Source organism: Schistocerca cancellata, chromosome 9, assembly GCF_023864275.1.
Source record: "Schistocerca cancellata isolate TAMUIC-IGC-003103 chromosome 9, iqSchCanc2.1, whole genome shotgun sequence".
In the NCBI taxonomy this organism is placed as follows: domain Eukaryota; kingdom Metazoa; phylum Arthropoda; class Insecta; order Orthoptera; family Acrididae; genus Schistocerca; species Schistocerca cancellata.
In genome coordinates this window covers 36,372,837-36,397,189 of record NC_064634.1, presented here as the reverse complement: position 1 = coordinate 36,397,189, position 24,353 = coordinate 36,372,837, and the positions used below count along the sequence as shown (strand labels likewise).

The window sequence follows — 24,353 nt, the reverse complement described above, 5'->3', positions numbered from 1 at the left end:
CCAGTTGCCACTCCTATCATGCACTGCTGCTGTTGCTTGCAGTGTGGCTTCAGCTGCCGGAGACTGCGTGTGTGTGATCTATTTTCGACAAAGGCCTTGATGGCCAAAATCTTACATTGTGAAGGTGTTCCTGTTGTACCGATCTGTGGCACAGCATAGTGTCTCTGCTGTATGGTGAGAAGCAAAATTCCTTTTCATAGTATTGTCGCATTCCGTCTTAGATTTTCCATTGTTTAATTTTAGCTAAAACCGACTAGCAATTCGTGTGAAATAAGCAGACTGGAGGAGGAAAAACTGATACAGAATAAACAGTAGGCAAGGCAGCACAATGGAAGACAAGGTAAGGAAGAGTAAGCATAGATGAGAGATAACAAGCTGTAAATAACAGTAAGGTACAGTGAATGGTAATTGAACACCCATGGTTTTCATATGGGGGGAAAGGTTGCACATAATTTTCACGCATTTTCTGATAAGGGATAAAGTATTCATGTGAATATAGATAGATGAAAACTAAAATTTCCAGCCAGGTAGCCCCATTAACATACTGACTGGAAGCACATGAACTTTTCATCAGATTAAATAGAATATTTAAAGTACATGCTCTGCTCATTTTATATTGACAAGAGTTGTCAATACATCAGTGAACTGGAAGTGTGTTGTTTTGCCACATAATTTGTCTGGCAAGTTAAAATGTTTCTAATCTTAATTTGGTGTTGAATACCAGCTACAGGAGAAGAGTTGTGGGATTAAGGTGGTCATTCCAAGGCAAATAACATGCCTGGATGTTAATATTGTTGTACTAGCTCACACATTGAACGTTTCTGAAATTCCTTCCTTGAAATTTACAGAATAAGTGAAATAAGTGGTAAACCTTTTTACCTCAGCATAAATGTTTCTCAAACAGCATCAAAAAGTTCATAAAATTTATTCATGAATGGTATTTGTAGAGACAAGTCAGTTTAACTTGGTGAAATAGTTATCGAACTTACAGAAAGGTTGGGAAGATGCTCAATGCAAATGAGCAGCAATACGTAACTTTCCTGAAAAAAGTTAACATGTTACTATTTATAAATTGTATTGGGGCTGTTTTTAAGAATGCCATATTTTTCAAAAATGTTATTTCCTTAAGAACTTACCATCAAAAAATGCAAATAAAAATTTCTATGCAGAATTTTCTAAAATTTGTCCTTCTTTCCAGACACCTCGTTACCAGTCAATAGTTTCAGAAATTACAGACAGATGGGGTGGAGTTCAAAATAGAATGGAAATTGATGTTAAGCCAATCACCTTGCCAGATCTTTCATATCCAATGACTCTTAGTCGTAGAGAGAACTTCTCTCCTTTCCTGCCACATCACAGGAAAATGGCTTCAAGACTAGTGGAAACATTTCTTGGTAAGTGAAACTACTGAAGGTTGGTGACTGCATAGTTATATTCCTGAAGCATCAAATGATTGGTGGATTCAAAGTTAATGAAGTGGGGAATGGAGAATTGACTATTGATAAGTCAGTGATGCCAATATTTTAACAAAATTCAATTGCTCATTTACAAATAATGTGAATTTCTCTACAGGCTTCAATTTGGTTGTAATAACTCAGATAAAAATAATATTTAATATCATAAACAGAACACATGCAAATTATCTGTTGTGCAATTACTGGTCCAGTCCCTCATACCATCAAAGGATAACTATTAAATTTTCATAAAGAGCAATCTCACTGAAAATAAGCAAAATATAAAGCACTTAAATCTCTTTGACGGTACATGCTGTGTCACCATGGGACCCAAGCCCTTTGCAGCACTACTTACCTTTACGTGCTGAAAGTCTTTCTCCTATTCCCATGGGATGGTCCTCCTAGTGACAGTTATGCTTTGAACTTGTTTGTGTTCTGGACACTTATTTTCTTATTTTCTGGCCTTCAACATATTCATAGATCTATGGTCTCTTGAGACTGCTGCTCCTTTGAATGATACAGAAAAGGAGGCATTCAGGGAAGGTCACCCAGTGCAGTGTATACTCCACCTTTGTTCCCTTCTCTCACTGCTATATTGTATCCTGCAATGATACTATGGCCAAAATTCAGGATGGTAGTCATTCATTTGTGGGTAGATGGGGTGGGGGGAGGGGGGTAGGGACTTGTGAAAGTACATGCATGGTGGTGTAGCACTCTGACCATGCAGGGATTGCACTGCTGGTGCCAGAGCTGGAAACCCCTCATCCAAGCCAAAGAGTATGTGCCCGTTGTGACTGGGGCACAGGTACTCATGGCAATTGTTTATTGGCCAGGTAACTATCACTACAGCTGGGTGGTGTCTGCAGGAGCAGCCCATTCGGAATGCCTGGTACTGTGGCAGAAGATTTGCACATGAAGGGACTTAGTTTCTGCTACTGGTGGCCACATAGTCCCCAATAGTCTCTTCTGAAGCAAAGATATACTACAATGCTGAGAGGCAAGATGACAAAATATTTGATTGCCTGGCTATGCCATGAGGGTGATCATAGGGCTCAGGCAATGCCAGAAATACTAAAATACTTGATTCTTTCCAAGAGGGAAAGAGATTACTTTATCGTTCCTTTTTGATTGCAGACCAATTCTTCATTAAAGACCTTGAGGTTAGGTTTGGGGAAGTGGCAGTCAATTTTAAAAAATATGAAAGTAGCTCATTTCTGCTTAAAATGGCCTCCCCAGTCAGTCACAGGTGCTGCTCATCTGTGAAAACTTGACATTCAGGGATCAGCTAGCACTTACTTCAGAGGTCAAATTATAGAGTAACTTGTCCATTCTGAGAATGTTTCTTTTGAAGTCTTGTCAGAGGACACTTTCCCACAGCTATAAGGTCTTTCTCAGCCACTGAACTTCGTTTTCACTTTACAGCTATTGCAAACTGAGTTCAGTGGGAAGTGGCTACAGATACACATTCTAGTGGCCACTTCCCAGTGGGGATCTGTCTCCAAACTCAGATAGTGGTTGGAAGAAGACCGTGAAGGCGGATGATGATTCAGAGGGCATATTGGTTGCTGTAAAATTGACGGGCTATTTTTGAACAACATTTTAGTTTTCAGGGAACGGTCCACTTTTCAGTTTATCTGACTTGGCTTCCATACCTGAAAGACACATGAACAAAATCCAATCCCTTCATTAAATATTTTGAAATTACTTACAGGAAAAGCACGGAGAGCTGACAGATCCCACCTAGGGTACTTGTTCGATCATGTTTAGATTAGGGTAGCATCATATCTGGATCAGTCCTTACTTCCTATCTGAAAATGTTAGATGCTGTCCACCATGAGGTCATTGGAATATTGCCTGGGTCCTTCTGGACCAGCCCAGTGCAAATTGCACTCTAGATTTGGCTACATATCCTTTTGGCTTAACAGGCACTGACAATCTCAGCATCACCTCAATCATAGGCATTTAGTGCTGTAGTCCAACCAAATTCTGAATATCTCTTAAGGGAATGGCCCAATATGAACAAGCCACTTCGGATATGTGCCGCTGGCAGTCAAGGCTCTGTATCAGACATCTGAATATGCAGGCAGGGATGGAAAGCATTGCCACCTTAGTGTCTTTAGAGGCCTGGAGTGATTGTAACAACAAAAATTATGCAGCAACAGTCTTCAAATTTTAGATAAATTCAACCATGAGGATCTAAAATGTGACATCTTCATCTTCAAGAAATACACCCCTAGACACAAAGCTTAGTAAACTACAAAGTTTACTGTAATCTTCCCTCCTATTAAATTTTTCTAAGAAGACTACGCTTATTGTGGACAATAGCTGCAAGTAGGAAGGAGGGGGTGGATTACAATGCGTTATGAGAAAACTTCAACTTGTGATTAGATTTTTACAGCTTTTCCTTGTATTTTAAGTATGTACCACAATTCCATCACTGTCTACACTGATGGATCTGAGCAAGTGAATGTCCTCAATTGATCCACTGTTTTCCCTGACAGTGTTAACAAAGTAAATCTTCTGTAATAATTTGCAAATTATGATGTAGGGTTACATGGCATTACAGGTGATTCAGACATCGTAGTACAAGGTACTTTTGTGTTCACTCCTATGCACTAAAAGTGCTTCACCAAATGTATCCAGTAGACCAGTTGATTCAATGCATCTAAGCACCCTACAGTGGCTCCAACAAAGTGGTAAGAGCTTGATCTTGTGTGGGGTACTGATCAGGTAGCGACATTGGAAAATATGGCCAACAGAACGGCCAATGTAGCATGTCAAGATGGAGTTGGCAATTAATGTCCCATCCTTTTGCGTGCAGTCTTCTCATTTTCTGAAAGGTGTGTCATGCATTAAAAGACTGAATGGTTGAAGGTGACAGAACAAACTGCAGTTGTTCAAATTGACCACACAGGCATGGTGGGCTTCATGTCATTCTTGCCACTGGAAGGAGGTTCTGCTTACCAGGCTGTGCTTTGGATATAACCCTTTACCACAAGGCTTCCTATTTTGGTGGGAGGATCCACCACTCTGAGGTTTGTGGTGTACCACTTTCAGTTCACCATATTTTGATTGTGTGTCTTACATTCTGATACGATGGCTGCCCTCAGTCCCGCTGATATTGATTCCAGTGTTAGAAGAGTGGTGACATCCTGTGAATTGTCAGACCTCATCTCTAAATTCGTGGGGAAGGGAGGTAGACTTTAATATATTATAAACATACTCTGCATGTTGGGACAGCCTTCATCTGAACCTATGCCTTCTCAACAGGACACTGATCACCATGATGTTGGGTGCCCCTACCTAAAATAACCACCACACCCACTGGCCTGGTAGTGGAGTGATGTTGGTGCTGCTTCCCCCACACCCTCTTTGGGAGTTACTCCCTATCCATAAGGGATGTCAGTCCCCAACCCCAGCAGGAGAAGTAATGCCATCCTCCAATATCCCTTACCAAGAAGGTGTCCTTTGGGATGCTTCCTCTTAAAGACTAGGCTGACCTGCAACTGAATGCCAGCCAGTCAGTGGCTGATAGCCATAAGATGCTCTATGGGCACCAGTGTCCTGAAAATGTACATGGTATCTCTGTTACTGGTGATATCTACATCCAGATGCTGTTGGCAAATATTTTCATTTTCTGCATACTTGGGCCTTTCCATGTGAGAATTATCAGCCTGTGTTTAGTGTCCTCAAACAGTAGGTAGAGAGAATTCATTTACAGTTTAATTTAATACATGTCACACGGAACCTTAGTTCTTCATTCAGTGAGTTGGAATTCCTCAGTGCCCCAGCCCTGTGCCCTGAAAAGACTCCAGGACCATGTTAAAACACTTGGCAATGGATTACCAACGTCACATACTTGACATTTTCAACCATATCTGCACTGAAGGCAAGTTCTCATCTCAATAGTGAGAGGATGTGATAGTCTAGTACTGAAACTGGTTAACTCCCCTTGAGATTGACAGCTGTCATTCAATTAGCTCACTAATATTCTCTTAAAGTTGCTCGAACGTGTGTGAGACAATGGCTGTGTTGATACAGTGAGTCTCGGGGTCTTTCCACTTCATCTGTGGGTGGTTTTTGCCAAGGCCACTCTATTACTGACCATTTGATCAGCCTGGAGTCTGCTATTCCATCAGCTTTTGCCCACTGTGAACATACTGTGACTGTCTTCAATTTGGGTAGTGATTGAGACACCACACAGCATCACCACATACTCATTACTCTCCATGAGTGGGGTCTCTTGACCCAGCTCCACAACTGTCTGGAGCAGTTTCTCACCCTACTTCTTGTTTTCAGAGTGGTGCCACCCACAGTACTCGTTGTGAAAAAGTTACTCCAGTTATTTTCTGGGTGGGCCTACTATCCCACAGTTACATTGCAGATCCATACACAGGCCCTGATACACTTACACAAGGAATAACTTATCTGAAACCTCAAGATCAAGCAGACCCAGCAAAATATTGCCCCATAACATGCCTACCAACAATATACAAAATATTAACTTCAGTTATTACATAGAAATTAATGACAAATACAACACAGAACAAAATTATAAATGAAGAAAAAAAGGTTGCTGCAAAGGAGCACGAGGATGTAAAGAGCAACTGATAATAGATGCAGAGGTGACATATCAAGCTAAAACTAAACACAGGTCGCTATATTATGCATACATTGATTACTGAAAAGCTTTTGATAGTGTACCCCACTCATGGTTACTACAAATATTGGAAATATACAAAGTAGATCCTAAATTGATACAGTTCCTAAACATAGTAATGAAAAATTGGAAAACCATACTTAATATCCGAACAAATTCAAATAATATCAAATCGCACCCAATACAGATTAAGCGTGGAATATACCAAGGAGACTCATTAAGTCCTTTCTGGTTCTGCTTTTCTCTGAACCCACTATCCAACATGCTAAATAATACAAATTATGGATACAATATTACTGGGACATATCCACACAATCACACATTTGCTGTACATGGACGATTTAAAACTACTGGTAGCAACAAATCAACAACTCAACCAATTACTAAAGATAACAGAAGTATTCAGTAATGATATAAATATGGCTTTTGGAACAGACAAATGTAAGAAAAATAGCGTGTTTTCCCTTGACTATGCTAAAAAAGATTACATATTGGATAACCAGTGACTGCATAGAAGCAATGGAAAAAAGATGCCTATAAATATCTAGGATACAGACACAAAATAGGAATAGATAGTAAAAATATTAAAGAAGAACTAAAAGAAAACTATAGACAAAGACTAACAAATACTGAAAACAGAATTGACAGCAAGAAAAAAGACAAAAGCTATAAATACTTACGCTATGCCAATATTGACCTACTCATTTGGAGTAGTGAAATGGAGTAACAGACCTAGAAGCACTCAATACAATTACACGATCAAAATGCCACAAATATAGAATACATCATACATTCAGCAACAGAAAGATTCACATTAAGCAGAAGGAAGGAGGAAGGGATTTATCGACATCAAAAACCTACATTATGGACAGGTAGACAATTTAAGAAAATTCTTTCTAGAATGAGCAGAAACTAGCAAAATACACAAAGCAATCACTGGTATAAATACATTGGCTACACCACTGCAATTTCATAACCACTTCAACCCTTTATATCACATAACATCAACAGATATGGAGAAAGTAAATTGGAAAAAGAAAACACTACATGGCAAGCACCCGTATCATCTAACACAGCCACACATTGATCAAGACGCATCACACATGGCTAAGAAAAGGCAATATATACAGTGAGACGGAAGGATTCATGATTGCAATACAGGATCAAACAATAAACACCAGATATTACAACAAGCATATTATTAAAGATCCCAATACCACAACGGATAAATGCAGACTTTGCAAACAACAAATAGAAACAGTAGATCACCTCACAAGCGGATATACCATACTAGCAAATACAGAATACCCCAGAAGACATGACAATGTAGCAAAAATAATACATCAACAGCTTGCCTTACAACATAAAGTTACAAAACAACACGTTCCCACATACCAGTATGCACCTCAAAATGTACTGGAGAATGATGAATACAAATTATACTGGAACAGAACCATTATAACAGATAAAACACCACCACATAACAAACCTGATATCATACTTACCAATAAAAAGAAGAAATTAACACAACTAATCGAAATATCCATACCCAATACAACAAATAAACAAAAGAAAACAGGAAGAAAAAAATTGAAAAATACATAAAACTGGCTGAGGAAGTCAAGGACATGTGGCATCAGGATAAAGTTGACATTATACCAATTATACTATCAACTACAGGAGTCATACCACACAGTATCCACCAGTACATCAATGCAATATAGCTACATCCAACCTTATATATACAACTACAGAAATCCGTAATTATTGATACATGTTTCAATTACCCAAAAGTTCCTAAAAGCAATATAACATACACTGTACAGTTAAAAGGAAGTCACGCTTGATCAAGGTCCGCGTCACTCTCCATTTTTGACCACACATAACGTCTGAGAAAAGGTGGTGGTGGTGGTGGTGGTGGTGGTGGTGGTGGTGGTGGTGGTGGTGGTGGTGGTGGTGGTGGGGTGTCTCTCTCTCTCTCTCTCTCTCTCTCTCTCTCTCTCTCTCTCTCTCTCTCTCTCTCTCTCTCTCTCTCTCTCTCTCTCTCTCTCTCTCTCTCTCTCTCTCTCTCTCTCTCTCTCTCGCTTCCTACAGTACCATGTAAGTTATCCCCTGATGTCTAAACAGATTTCATATCATCCTGTCTCTTATCAGTATTCTCGAGATATTCCTTTCCTCTCAGATTCTGAGCAGGACCACCTCATTCCGCATCCTGTCTGTTTTTCAACATTTGTTTGTAGCACCACATCTTATCTCCCCCCCCCCCCCCCCCCCCAAACCAATCTAGATGTTAAGTTTCTTGCTGTTCACATTTCTGCTACTTCTTGTTACTTTAGTCTCCTAGATTTACTCTCACTACATATTCTGTGCTCATAAAACTGTTCATTCCATTGAGCACATCCTATAATTCTTCATTCATAGAAGATACCAAAGTCTACAGTGAATCCTACCATTGATACCCTTTCCCCTCAAGCTTTAATTCCACTCTTGAACCTTTCCTTTACTTCAGTGATTCAACAGCAAGGACACAAAAATGAATCCCTGGCTTACACCTGAATCCCTGACAGCACTTCATTCTTGGTCTTCCACTGTTGTTCCTCAGTTTGCTTTTGTACATGTTGTGTAATTATATATATCATTCCCCCTCTCCCCCCTATAGCTTATACCATTTTTTTTTTTTGTGGGAATTTCAAACATATTGCACCATTTGATATTGTCATAGATTTTGCTCAAGTAAATAAACCTGCTAATTTCTTAACCCTGGGTTCTCTACTAATGAGGAAAAGATACATTAGATATTAGGTACAGTGAGAGAATTTCCCAGTACTAGTCACAGAAAACTATGTTCACAAGTTGTTCTTCAGTTTGGTACATACTGTGAGAAAGCCAAGGCAGTGGTGCATGAGAGGAATGGGAGTCATAAAATAGTGATGAAGATTTATAATCAATGGTCCACTTGTGATGCAGGCTTACAGCTCATTTTGATAAAATTAGCAAGATTCCGCAATATCCACACAGAAAACAATTTTTAAATGTTGCATGATATTCTGTGATAGTTAACTTTAAAGCTGTTGAAAGCAATTGAATGATAGATTGCTACCAGCCATATAGGTGTTCAGTTGCAGACAGGCACAATGAAAAGTAAACAAATTGTAAATTCTGTGTCCATCTCCTGTATACGTGAGTAGCAGTCTAGCTATTTCATAACTTTGTTTCACGGGTCCACAAATGCAAAAAAAACATGCTCTGCCAGAGATGTAAATCATATTAACAAATTACTTCGTCAATAACTGAGAAATAGTCAAACATCTATTGCCTCAACCAGGTACAGTGCATTTTTAAAGGTTGATGTGTCAGATATTTATAATAGCCATAGGAGACAAAATGGGGAATTTAACATGTGAAGAGTACATATTGTGGGTTTATTGTTGTGAAATAATAAGACATACAAAAATAGTCAGCTTAAATTTGGCTTCATGAAGAGCATCAACCAAAAATAGTTTTCTGAAGCACTTAAAGATTTAAATAATGCATTTTGATGTGCTGTTCCAAAGTGAAATGTCCTGAGAAATCTAAATCTAGATTAGAAACATAACTGTAATTTAATGCAGTGTGTTTCAGTAGTTATATTAATTTGTTAACTTTTTCATTTCAGGAATGCGGACATATGAAGATTTTCTTTCCTTGTCAGTCTATTGTCGTGATCGTATAAATCCATACATGTACACTTACGCATTGTCAATTGCAATGCTTCATCGTTCAGATACACATGAACTTCCTCTGCCACCTCTAACGGAAGTGTTTCCAGACAAGTATATGGATGGTTCAGTTTTTTCACAAGCTCGTCAGGAAGCAAATGTTGTCAGCAGTGAGAACAGGGTAAGAAAATAAGTAAATTAGTATTGTCACCATCTTATGTAACTATCATTCACTGACAATGTAACACATGACCTGTTTGTAAAGTACACAAAACAACTTGCTTGGCTCCACAACCCAAACAGTACCAAGTTAAAATACTGAGTTAAAAGAATAAAAATAAAGTAGGGGAAATGAAATAAGGTATTGGAAAAATTGGTGTCTGGTTTTCTCTTCTGTATTCTATAAATGACAAATCAAAAGTAACAGTTTTCAGGTAAAAATGTATATGAACATCACTATCATTTATTTCCTTGGTTGAAGAGCTTCAAAATCATTGAAAAAAAAAAACTTAAATACAAATCTTAAAAATCCCACTTCCTGCAATACTTGCATGATATGCACATAAACAAAAGTGAGTTTCTATGCACCACATGAGTCAGATCTGGTGATAGCCTTCGCTTTGTGTGTGCTGTTTCATCCAGGCATCTACATTGTTACAAACGTGTTGGTTAACAAATTACTTTAAAGAAAATTTCTCAGCATTCTGATATGCAACAAAGTAAAACAGAATCAACAGATTGAACTGGTAAAATCAGTTGGCCTTCAATTTGAACTTTCTCTTAATGCAAATACAAAATATTTTTCATTTATTGTTATTCTAAATTTGAATATTATCCCAGTATATAATACTGACCTAAGATAATTACAATCAAGATAGATCCTGAAAAAATGCCAAAGAAATTGAGCATTTTATTTGAAACTGCAGTTACAATTAACAAGACAACTTGTATTGTGCAACAGTCTTCATATCTACAAAAAAGGGAATACAAGAAAAGCTAACATCATTTATCGTAACTATGTTACACAAGATATTTTAAAAAATTAAATAAGTGATTCATAATGATAAATCACCGAGAATGAATAACATCCTTAAAGGTTATGGGCCTGTTGAATAGTTAGAGCAACATATACAAAAAGGAACACATACCATGTGATAGCAATAACTCAAGAGGGACTAAAATCCAGAGCATCAATATTCTATAAATTAGGTTACTTACTAGCAAATAATTATTGCAAGCAATACCATAAAGGTGATCTGGAAATTTTATTAGCCTAGTAAAAACATGGCAGTTAATTTCTTGAGCACAGGACCAATAATCAGTCACAATGAGGTGTTGGGCTCCACATTAATGAGCTCAGCGAAGCATAAAGCGATAGGGTTGTCATCAAAATGGTGATGTAGTAATGTTTATGGATACTCAGTAGTATAGTTGGCCAGACCAGTGCTAATGGCTTGACTGTATGTGGTGATTACATTAGAAATAGATTTAGATAGTATAGTAAACTTGAAACTCATTGATGTATTACAAATTCAGTGAGTTCTAGCCAACTCTGTGGAGTCACTGATCATTGCTGTCCTGCTGTGAAGTAAAAAAGATACTGCCAAAATGGAAATAATGAGAAGTAGAAACACCTGCCAAGTTGGAATAAGTTCAGGCAGATTGTGAGAGATAAACCTGCTTTATACTCTGCACATTTTTAAGGAGAAATGCAATCAGGCAATGATCACTTTTAAAACTGAAATTGCTAACTACAGGAACTAAATAGATATAGAATACTCTGATAAGTAAAGAATCATGGAAGCTAACTAAAGTACTACGTAAGTCCCAAGGAGATGAACATAACACCTTACAGATGCTGCTTTGGCAGTGTACACATCATGCTGATGCAGTCAATCATGGTGTCTACACTATCCCTTTATCATGCATTTTCTAGTTTTCATGGTGTAATGACTGCTCCATTAAATTTTGCAATTGTGACCATATAATATCTGTTGCTTGTAAAATTTTGGCTGTATGTCATTCAGTGCAAATAGCTGCCACCACCCTTCCCAGAGGAAGAGTGTTCTCACAAATTTGGTTCAGAGTGCACATCATTGCTGATGAGAGCAGTCTTCAGGATGAACTTCTGCACTTAAATTTTCTGAGCCAATTGCTATTTTCCACAGCAGATACATATGGCATTATGGATAAAATGAAAGGTGAACAGAAAGAGTTAAATCTGTGGCTTTCCTGCAGTATGTGGGACGCCTATCATCAGAAATACGACAGATTCTCAGGAAGCATGGATGGACCAAGTGGTATTTCATCCTCCACTGAAGACAGAAGCACTCCTGGTTTGCATCAAATGTTTTGATGCTCTGGAAGGCTTGGGTTTAAGAGATTCTCTGCAGATGTGGCCTTTCATACATCAGGCCGAGAAACTGAGTCTGTGAAAGGTCTACAGAACACTGTAGGTACACCTGGCTTTTCAGCTATTGTGGCAGAGCAGTGTATTTACGCTGGTCATTGTATGTTGTATAAATCAACATTTTAGCACCCACTTTCTTTTTTGCCTTCAGTGGTGATGGGGAAAATTAAAATTTGCTTAATGAAGAATTGAATTAATAGTGATAGTGGCTTCAGTTCGGATAAGTCAAGGAATCCAGCACTTTCTGCAAATGTACAAAGGCATTTCCACAGTACAGCTTGCAGTGATATATAAACATCCCAGGTACTGTGCAGCCATGGCTAGAATTCATGCATATCATACTTCCTTGATCAGTCATTGGTGCTTGGGTATCTGCATGAATGCACAATGGTAGTCTTAAGTATAGAAACATGGAGTGGTTACTGGAGTGTCAATCTTCCAGCTCACTCTAAAGATATAAATAGCCAAAATATTAGAAGAAACAGAATTAATGCAGCTATTCCTTTACTGTACATAGTATGCAGGGTTGTAAAATGTGTTCATACCCTTCATTTCTCAAACACAAGGTGACCATGAAAACCACCACCACACCCTCAGTACTTCCACTGCGTTGTCACAGGGTATTCATTGCTTGAAATGACAAAATTCTGGTCATTCACTGCCCACAGGTGTCACTCTTTCCAGCACCTAAAGTAATGCATTGCATTGCTTGACCGTTGTACCACATTCCTTTTAACTTTGTACTTGCAATCTCGTTAACTGCAGTAGCAATCTAGACCTTGAATGATTCTTCTGTTTATTTCATGAAATTTTTACAACCCTTAGCAATGCTAGATGTCAGCTGTCCCTGTACATGAGGCCTGCTTGGTCTTGGTTTAGCTATGGTTGTTCCTTCAAATTTACACTTCACAATCTCATAATCACCAGGTGACTTAGGCAGTTTTAGAAGGGCTGAAATATCCCTGTTAAATTTGTTATTTGGGTGACACCAAATGGCTAGCCTTATGTTCGAAGTCACTAAGCTCACATGACTGACCCATTCTGATGTTAGTGTGTTTCTGCTGACAATAATACTCATTGCCTTCTTTTGTTCTAGCAAGTCAGCCTCTCATGATGTTCAGTGGACAATTACACAATGTGTAGGTGTCTGAATAATGATGATAATCATAAGCATCCATCGTTAAACTTCCAATTTACCAGTAAATCTATAATAAAAGATGAACCTTGTGACTCCATCCTTCGTACACTGCTTTCATGAATGACTTAACACAACCCTTTAACCCCCACATAATCAAATATGGAAATGAGTTCTCTTGTCTTGTGGATAAATATGTTAATGACAATAATGAAGTTTTGAAAATAGAATTGGCTGGATAAAAAGTAATTAAAGTGGTGCAGGAGAAAACACACAATTTATGGAAATGTGTGAATGTCAGGAGCCAGTTGCTCCTTCTAACAAGGTTGAAAGGAAAAAGAGATAAAAGAAAAAGATTAGAAAGTTTTAAGAAACAGTTATGGAAAAGTTGCCCAGACCATTGGGTCAGGGGAGACTTGCTGGGCGGGATGAGAAGATTGAGTCATTCCTGTTCATCACATCTGGTAGGTCTCGCTGACCTGGGGTTCTGTGAGACTTTCCTATAACTCTCCCATTTCCCAAAACTTGCCAGCAATTTCCCTTGATCCCTCTTCCTTCCCCTTCAACACACTGCAGAAACTGCCACTGATTACAAAAGCTTAAAAATTTCCCTAACTTTTATGTGTTTCCTTCTGCAGTCACATGAGTAGATTCTTCATCAATCAAATTAAATTTTATTCAATGGTTGGAACTGTAGTGAGTAAGGATCTTTCATTACTAGAGCTGTAACAAACTTGCCAAAATACTTCAATGTGAATGTCAGTAAATCTCAATTACTGAAATTTAAAATGAACAGTTCTCAACACACGAATGTCAATGTGTGTAACTTCTCAACAGAAATTGGCAGCTGTAAATTAATAGGTGGTAACGTTGATGGAAAATTCGTGAACAAACCATATTATTGTATGTGGAAAAGGCAGTAGTGTGTTATCTCCTTAGCCAGCTAGCAATGATAGTGCCCAGTGATACCTTAAAAGTAATATACTACAGGAAGATTTAACTTTGGGAATGAATTGGGGGCTGTGCAGCTGATGACTGCATTAAAAAAAAATCCTTACAGAAAAGAACAACAAAACTTGCACATGGCTTTTTCACAGAGAATCTTTTCGTGAAATTAATGAAAAAGAAAATTGAAACTGACAAATCCAAGCACCTGATTCAGTGGTTTGGTTTGACAAATTACCAAAGGCACTAAGAAAATGTAAGTGGAATGACGTTAAAAATTTGGTGTAATCTTTTCTAATAGAACACGTTCTAATATGAAGTCGTTGAATTGTAAGACACTGATTGTGATAATGGAACAGTATATCAGCTGTAAAGTAATAAATGTATAAAATAGATATGACTAAAAATTGTATTATATTACATAATTTGTAAATGAAATTACTGTAATACCTTAATTTCTTATGTTTGCAAAATCAGTTGTCATAACTCTGTGTGAAGAAATTTTATTTAAATCTTTAGTCTTCAAAAAAAGGTATTGGGAAGTGATAAGACTTGATTAAAACTAAATCTCATTCAATATCTGTTATTTGGTTAATGATTTATATATCCAGAGGCTCATGATAATAGGTTTATCACACAACAGATGTAGAACTACATTGTGCACCCTAAACAGCTTACTACTATCATAACCGGATCCTTTCTCAGTGATTTAGAAATTATTGTATTTCACTCACTACATTAAACAGTAAATGTTTGTATGAGGCTGTCACTCAATTTTAGTAAATGACTATCATAAGATAAGAAGTTAATTCCACATTAACTTTGCATCCCTGCCTAATGAATCGAGCAGAGACTTTACTCTGCCACAAATGTTCCTGATCAGTTCTCCATGTATACAAAATAAAGTTAACGTATGCTAAGTGAAACAAACATCAAAATTTATCCTGCTTGCTATTCCTAGAAAACTTTGAAAGCGTATTGTGAGTTAAGTATTTCTCTCTAGTTTAAATATATGGCCGAAAGAGGCAGCTTTCCTGTCGTCCAGGAACCTCTGCCACAAAGAGCGCAGATTCACCACGAGATGAGGAAAGTCAACAGGCAGTTACTGTGATGAATGGGGCCAGGCTAATCAGCCCAAGTGCTGTAGTGTGCGAGTGAGACAGACCCTACATCACAGGGAAACCCAGGCTAGCATAGCAGTGTTCAATATTGCAGACCTGAGATCTGCCATAAAGGAAAAAATTCGTGAAAACTATTCAATTCTGTAGTAATTCAGGGAATTAAGCCACACTTATTTTATTCTACCATCCTCCATAAATTTTCATTGTGATCCCAATAAAACTTGAATATTGATCATATCTAAAATAGTTTAGGATTTACTGTTACAATGAAATTAACAGGTTTTCTAAAAGACGTGAATGCTAAAATCTGAAGGCTTTGGTCGATCTTAACTACAGACATTTCATATAGAAGCGTGTCATTAACATGAAAAATATTGTAAATATCAACTCTGTAACTTTGTCTAAAAGATATAGTAAATTTAAATTATCACTACTTTCAGTTAAGCATCAGATCATTAGGTAACAGAATATTTGTTGAAAAGTTTAGTGCATAAGTAACTTTTGTTCTTTATCAGAAAGCACATTGGTGCAAGACTACTGGCTGTGACATTCGAAGTTGAGAAAGAAATTGTATTGATCTTATGTAAAAGAATTTAATGTTTATTATGTAATGCATATTATTGTTACTTTATTTGGAATGTGAAAGTGGTGAAGCTTTGATTATTTAAATACGTTAAAATGTAAAATAATTAGAATAAGCTGTAGCCAATTGGATGGACAGCTTCAGTAAAGGGAACTGCCCTAATTAGTTGATGAGTGAGGATATTAGATGTGCAGGAAATGCAGGCAGGGACACGCAGAGGAACAGTGTGGCTGGAGGCAGCAAAGTGGATGGTGCTGGAGCAAACACGAAAGTGGACAGTTCTGGTCTAGACACCAAAGGGAACAGTTCGAATACATGCAAAAGCAGACATTTCTTTAGGTAACTAGGAAGTGAAAGGACTTAGCGAAGTTCACTTTGTGTGATACCACGGGACTTAGTCTCCAAGAGGTGAGCAACTGCACACCTGGTGTGAACTCTAACTTTTCATGTAAATCTTGAGATGGAGTATAGAACTTGTAATTCTCGATGAGATGGTGAATGATCAAACTGTGTCAAATGGACATGTGCTAGAGGGCAATAATAATTCTAAATATGACCACTTTCACAATTAGTTTGCATTCAGAATAAACATTATTCTAACCAAATTGCAACTTTGTGGCCTACATCACTTATGGGTCATAGTTCCTCATATTATTATTATTACTGTTGTAATATATTACATTAACTTTGCATTCCGCAAACATGCCATCAGCCACACAATTTAACCAAAGGGTCACAAGTGTCTAATTTAGGGTGTGTAATGTGACGTGTGGTTAAACTCCTAGACAAGTTTCAGCCAAAACATTTTGACAAAAAGGAACTGCATGTGAGCCCGAACGTCTTTAGCATGTTAGCTTGCAATTTTGGTAGCACTTTAACACAGTTCATTATAAACATACCAGAGGACTGTACATAGACTCATTCTTAAAGTGTAAACAGTGTAAGTGGTCCAGTTCCTTGGTCTTCAGCAAAGTGCATTATTTAAAAAACTGCCAAATGCATTTTCTTATGTAATGTTGAAAAGCTGACAAATGTAGTAAAGTCAATTACAATGAAATAATTGTTACTGGAGAGCACCCACATTGGGAAAGTATTGGTTATGGTGGCTTCCTTGTTTATGGAATACATTAATCAGCTGAGTTCCCACGTATTGTTAGCTGTATTGTGCCTTGTTTGATACCACCTACTCATTTCTTGCGTTGCTCCAAATGTGATTATGAGGTTCCAGTAATGTTGCCATGTAAATTCATTACTATATGTAGATTTTTAATTCTGTCCTACTTCTAGCTTCCAATCATAATTCCACTGGATTACACTGCTTCTGATCTGGAGCCAGAGCACCGTGTTGCATACTTTCGGGAGGATATAGGCATAAATTTGCTGCACTGGCAATGGCATCTTTACTACCCATTCTCTGGCCTGATGGAAATTGTCAAGAAAGATCGTCGAGGTGAACTGTTCTATTATTTTCATCAACAGATCATAGCAAGGTTTGTATTTCTTAACTGAACTTGTTAGTGATGTATCAAGAAAAGCTTCACAATTGACTTCATTGTACCTTCATTTCATTTTGTGAATCAAGATAATAAATTTACGCCCTTCCTTTGTTTAGTTAGATTTTGGTACTAAGAATATCCCTTGTGATGTCGGAACATATCAAAGTATATGGAGAAGAGACACACTTGGTTAAACTATTTCTTATGTTTACAGAGAAAGCAAGTGGTTCTGGAGAAACTAGTGATAACAATGATACCGACTTACATTTTTCTCATTAAAATGAGTTAAAACAGCCTGAGAAAGTTAAACAAAAAAGTTAAATTTCATCTTCCAGGTACAATTTCGAGCGGCTGAGCAACAAGCTTGCTCGTGTAAAACGCTTACTGAATTGGCATGAACCAGTGGAGGAAGGCTACTTTCCAAAACTTGATAATATCGTTTCCAGCAGAGTTTGGCCCCCAAGGAATTCATTTACGACTCTCCGGGTAAGATTGCCTAATACAGCAATAGTAGCATACCTGTGCTGATGGATTTTTGTTTTACTGCTATGTCTGTTGATCCCAGTAGCATCAGAGTTACTAGAATATGGAATGAGTCAGTGTTTTTGAAGAGTGGTTCCAATCAAGCTCTTTAATAAACAAGGTTAATAACACAAGGAATAGTCATTAATATTTAAGCATATGCTGATACATCCATATTAGTAATACCTTACACTTAAAAACTAATAAATCATTTGACAATAAACACTTGCACATGCATGCTCATTTAAACTAAGTTTACTAACTAAGCAGAATCTATTTACTGTGGGTAATCTATCAATTTGCTTTGTCAACTGGCAGCTTTCATAACTGCAGCAACACACCAAAGTGTACCATTCTAATCATTGTGCCACAGATGGTGATCTAATTGGACAAATAGAAATGGAGGTGCACAATCATAACTTAAGACATGATACTCAATGGCATGTGAGACCTCATCTTCCTGCTTTGAGGGTAGGGCAGACCAATATTTCATAACTTCAAATCGGGAAACCTATTCACAACATCGTATTCCTCTGACATGCTGAACAAGGGACTACTCGACGTGCAATTGTGGCTGTGGGTCGAGGCCAATGCTATTGTACTTCTCCAATTAGTGTTCAGATGTAGAGCTGCCAGCTTCAGTACACTTAGTGATATACTTTCCAAGTGACAATACAGACAGAAATCTGGGGACCTGGTGGGCCAATTAATAGGTATAAGTTTTAACTTAATTTCTAGGAAATGTGGTCATGTGCACAAGACTCATTATCTAACAAACTAAAACTTGAAAATTTTTGGCAGGGAAGAAAAATAATTTACTTATCAAACCAGACATGGACAACTGAAGCCATGTGAAGACATACCTTGAAAGGTGCATTCTCCTGCTAAAAACTACTCAAGTCAGTAAAGGAAGTAATTAAAAATGGTTGTGTTGATAGTTCCAATGTCTTGTCTTTCCATTTAACCTAATTTCCCATTGAATTAAAATAAAACTACACAAAAAATAGGTGTCCAGTATTCTTGTGAGTGGAAGATAATTGGACTGTGTACTTCAATCACTGTTTCCTGGGACTGGTAGTACAGACTTGTTTTCACTGCTGTATTGTACACTCCTTTGCACTTGTTTGGGTTGGAAAAAAGCCGACAATAATAACATGGATGTTTGATGCATGCAGTGCGCATCATTTTTCATTCAGTGTTCTCTAATCACATGTGGTTGGCATTATTAGAGATAAGGCCTAACAATCTTCTTTAATGACCTCTCTGGAACATTAAAGTTTCCTCTACAGTTTTATGTAGCAAATAAATCGCCCACATAATCTGTGTGCAGCGATACTCCACGCTTTACTTCTAGCTGCATGTGGAATAGTAATAGGCTGTAATCACATGTGCATATAAAATCAATAAAAAAATTCTGCAAAGACTGTAGGGACAAAGTAACAAGGTATAAAAAACTTACTGGTGTCACTTCAGAGTGCAAGGAAGAAACAAGAAATATTTATTTTACTAATAAATGTAATACACAGCTAAAGATGTATCTTTGAGCTACAGTGTATTTGTCCTAGCTGCTGCAGAACTACACCAAAGCAAGGAAATTTATGAAAAAGGCTTTAAAAGGAATAAATTATTTATAAGGTGTTAAATGAAAAAAATAGGATTGAACACAATTACTAATAAAGAGTCCTAGACATGGTGGAACATATGCTTTCTGCAGTTATTCTGCAATGTTTCCAATGATGCAGAGTGGGTAATTGTGCTTTCATTAATGAGATGTCTAATTCTTGCAGGACATAAACAGAGAACTAGATCAAATTAAGTTTGATATCCAGGATTTAGAGCGCTGGAGGGACCGCATCTTTGAAGCTATCCATAGTGGATCTGTTATAAACGTGAGTATTTGCTAATAGTTAATGGATATGTGATGAAGAATGTACAAATTTTCTCTCTCTCTCTCTCTCTCTCTCTCTCTCTCTCTCTCTCTCTCTCTCTCTCTCTCTCTCTCTCTCTCTCTCTCTGACCTGGTAAATTCACATAAGTTTAAGCCTTTGCTTGTCATTTATTACGGTGACATTAGAAATTGGAAAGTCTGCATGTAGCAGTATTAACAGCTGATGTATAACATGGAATCATACTAAGAATGTACAATCTATAAAAAATTAGGACATAAACTTTCACTCAATGTCCACACAACACAAATTGTTTGCAGTGGTGCCATGATCACGAAGCATGCAATACTGATGATGGTGTTACACTATGTCGAGTAATTAGCTCTACACTGTGCACAATAGTCCCTAGTGTGTCAAGCAGTGGCCTGCGCAAATGTTAAATAGTTCGCTAGTTTTGGAGGGGTGCACAACTGATGTTCCCAGTGTCCAGACATTGGGAGCCATTGAGTTGGAGATCAGGTCGGAGCTGCTGGTAGTGGTGCTGATGGCATCCTGGTACGTTAGACGTACTGCATCTTCATGTTCCCTCCTGTGTGACAGTATCTTGGTGCCATTTATCAACTGCACAATTCTTATTGACAAATGCCATGTGTGTCTATTACGATGCTCCAATGGCCAGCAAAAGCCCCAGATCTGGCCCTGATATGACATACAGGGGGCCAGCTTGGTTATCAGCACCATCCCAGTCCCCAGTATTCAGGGTACCAAGCACTGCGCGCGCATCCGATAGACTATGTGGCCACCGTTAATGGCAACTGGCAAGCTGAGAGTAAGTCACCAGATGCCCCTGCAGTTTCACTGGACAGTGGGGATGTCCTTCCCGCTCGGAGCAGATCACCCCCAACATGTTTCACTTAAGTTTATGAAGCGGTGGCCCATTGAGTTTAAAGTAGATATGGGAGAGATGATATTCCTCATTACTTGAGGAATGTACAGGCTCAGTGCTCAGAATTGCTACAGCTGTTGTCAGGTTGGGGACATACAATAAATGGTGTGTTCATTCACAGGGGCAATTCTCCATCTGTGCACATTATAAGAAAGTGGAATGGCTGCTCAAATTGTTAGTAGTAAATTCGCTGTTGCCAAAAACTGTTCTTGGCTCAGACGGTTGTCTTTGTGAAAAATGTGTTGTCACTAAATACACCATTTGGACTCCCTATCCATTCACAAGGCCTCCTGTTTGAGAGTACTTTTGGACAGGCTGAAAATTTAGGCATTATGCTCTTCAGCTGTCAACACTTACTAAATATTGTTGCCCTCCCCCATTCACTTTGCCATGTGTGACAAGGTAAAAGTAGAAATTCGGCAGGGTTAAGCCTTAATTACTGCTATTATCTAGTCAGTGGGCCTCACCCTTTGGTGATGTCTAAAGACAGTACCATGTGACTGCAGCAATTTTAAACAGATGGTCAATGCACAACGTCCTGGATTTCTATCCAATTCCGCAGGTGGTGGTGTGACTAGAGTTGTTGGGAAATTAGTAAATTTCATGCAGTGACTTCTGCCATGTCTATTCAAAGTTGCTGTTGAATTGTCACAATGACTCTTACTAATAAATATCCCCTTTGGGCTTCACTACTTAAATTGCTAGCCTTTCAGAACTTTGTCTGCACCGAAAATTGACAGAATTTGGAGCAGATTATTACAGATATTATCTGTTGCATTGGGTACCTTGACATCTTAACCAGCCCTAAAAGAGCAGCATTCCCTTCATTGCAGCTGAAAAACAGTTTTCTCTCCTTAAAGGTGTGCTTCTTGTACATTTTCATAGTAAAGATGGCCTTTTTACAATGGATGCCCACACAAAACCTAAATAAACATGCCAGTGCCCAAGAACTTGAAGGATCTCCATGTTCTGTATTATCCACAGTTAGCCCCCCCCCCCCCCCCCCTCCCGGCTATGCACATCTAACATCCTCTAAATTGGTATTGCTAGATGGGCTTCACGTTCATCTGGTCTGCAGATTGATCAATGGGATTTTCAGTCCCTCAAGCAGTGTTCATGCTCCGCTCCCTGTCTCACTACTTTTACACAGTGAAACTTTACCCCTAGCCTGTGACGTTCCATTATGGCACAGATGCAATTCTGTCTGACAGAAACCTGTAGGGCACCAAACAGCCCATCGCCTATGCATCAGACATTTTCTGCCATGCAGTGTAATTACTCAGAAGAGGAAAATGAAGTGCTAGCTATTTGTTTGAGAGTTCAAAAATCCCCTCGTCTTGCCTGTGGATGATGTTCCCCTAATCCCTGACAAAGCCACTGGTGTCTTTGACTCTCATTCAAAGCTGTCCAACAGGACTAACCACAAACTGCAGAGGTGGTTCCTCTCTCAGTAATTTTTGCTACATCATAAAGACTCCACTGCTCAGCATTCTCATGGCTTCGTGTGGGGCCCCAGGCAGAGTTCGACTTGAAGGAGGCTCTTGTGTTCATGCTGAAGACTTTCTGCAAACGCAGTCAGATTTTCTGTTCACAGTATGAGGTGTTACAACCACTGCAGTTGCTGAACCACGTTTCTGGAGAATTGTCCAAATGTGTTGGCCAGACTGCATCTCTCCTGCTATGGATCACCCTCTCCCCTCCCTGCCCATGATGGACTAAACAATGTCAAGGAGATCATGCTTGCCACATAGGAGCAATGCTGTCGAGTCATCTCCCAGTTGTTGCATGCACTGCAGTTGTTGGGTGCTCTGGGGAATGGCTTATGTGAAGGTATTGTGCTACTTCAGGTCTACTGATCTGCAGTAGGTCAAAACATACTGTCAGATGTGGGCTTGTGCACAGAAGCAGACTGTGGAGCTATTAGTTTCCTCCTTAGCTGGTCCTAGGAGCATCCTTTGGCAAAGTGCATGTTGATTTTGTGGATCTGTTTTGGGCAGCATGTAGTTGTTGATGATAAATGCATTTTTAAATTTCTTGTATGTAATAAAGCTGTCCTTCACATCAACTGCCATTGATGGCTGTCCTTGGCATTGTTGTATCTTCTCTGGAGCCTTGTCCAATAACAGTAGGCAACTCGTCATTGGCGTTTGAAGATTTTTCACATTCAAAATCATGTCGGACATGGAACTTGATGTGTTACATAAAACAGGGAGAAAGAAAACTGCCCCACTTCCTGCAGCTTCTTAAATGGAGGTGGAGTACTTCTTGTGTACATTAGACACAAATGAAGTGGCCAGTGTCTGTCTCTTCCCATCATGGCACATTGTTCAGTTGTCTACGTACCAGGTGATGCTGGTCAGTGTGTGCAGTCTGGTATAACATTTACATGGGTGAAAGCTGTGTTCTCCTAGGTTTGTTGTACTCAGTTAGATGCCACACACTACCATGGCACATGGAGTACCCCTCCTGAGGATGCCATGGGGTCTGGTCACTGAGCTGGTGGTAGGGATGACTTCCAGGTGTTAGTGTGGGCTGCAAAGGTTGGCAATTTGTGGATGACACTACGGAGCAGCTTAGCGATCGTGCAAATCAGTTATGCCCATGCGCTGTTGGAATGTCACTGCCATAGTCTTCTGGTCCTGGATGACAGAACACTGTTGTTCCGGGTGCTAGTTAAACTTAAAGCAGCATACCTCACAGTTTCTGTGCCCCTTGCTGTCACCTGCAGACTTGAAGCCCCAGTGAGGTTTGCACCTACGCTGCTGAAGTAGTCTATAACACAACCATTTTGTCGTTGTCATCTTCAGGCTGGTTTGATGCAGCTCTCCATGCCACTCTATCCTGTGCAAGCTGCTTAGTCTCCCAGTACCTACTGCAGCCTACATCCTTCTGAATCTGCTTAGTGTATTCATCTCTTGTTACCCCTCTGATTTTTTTTACCCTCCACACTGCCCTCCAATACTAAATTGGTGATACCTTGATGCCTCTGAACATGTCCTGCCAACGGATCCCTTCTTCTAGTCAAGTTGTGCCACAAACTTCTCCTCCTCCCCAATCCTATTCAATACCTCCTCATTAGTTATGTGATCTGTCCAGCTAATCTTCAGTGTTTTTCTGTAGCACCACATTTTGAAAGCTTCTATTCTCTTCTTGTCCAAACTATTTATTGTCCATGTTTCACTTCCATACATGGCTACACTCACTACAAATACTTCCAGAAGGACTTCCTGACACAAATCTATACTCGTTGTTAACAAATTTCTCTTCTTCAGAAACACTTTCCTTGCCATTGCCAGTCTCCATTTTATATCCTCTCTACTACGAAGATCATCAGTTATTTTGCTTCCCAAACAAGACTCATTTACTACTAGAAGCGTCTCATTTCCTAATCTAATTCCCTCAGCATCACTAGAGTTAATTCAACTAAATTCCATTATCCTCGTTTTGCTTTTGTTGATGTTCACCTTATATCCTCCTTTCAAGGCACTGTCCATTCT

The 24,353-nt window shown here is 38.8% G+C and overlaps 1 protein-coding gene across 1 annotated transcript in view; it reads left to right on the top strand.

The window, feature by feature from the left end:
* The window catches only part of LOC126100687 (phenoloxidase 2-like), an 87,385-nt gene that overhangs the window by 43,594 nt on the left and 19,438 nt on the right, over window positions 1–24,353 (top strand). Inside the window, exons 3-7 of the mRNA XM_049911303.1 lie at window positions 1,199–1,394; window positions 9,770–9,993; window positions 17,294–17,496; window positions 17,838–17,988; window positions 19,812–19,913. Coding sequence (XP_049767260.1) covers window positions 1,199–1,394; window positions 9,770–9,993; window positions 17,294–17,496; window positions 17,838–17,988; window positions 19,812–19,913 — 876 coding nt within the window. The remainder of the gene's footprint in view (window positions 1–1,198; window positions 1,395–9,769; window positions 9,994–17,293; window positions 17,497–17,837; window positions 17,989–19,811; window positions 19,914–24,353) is intronic.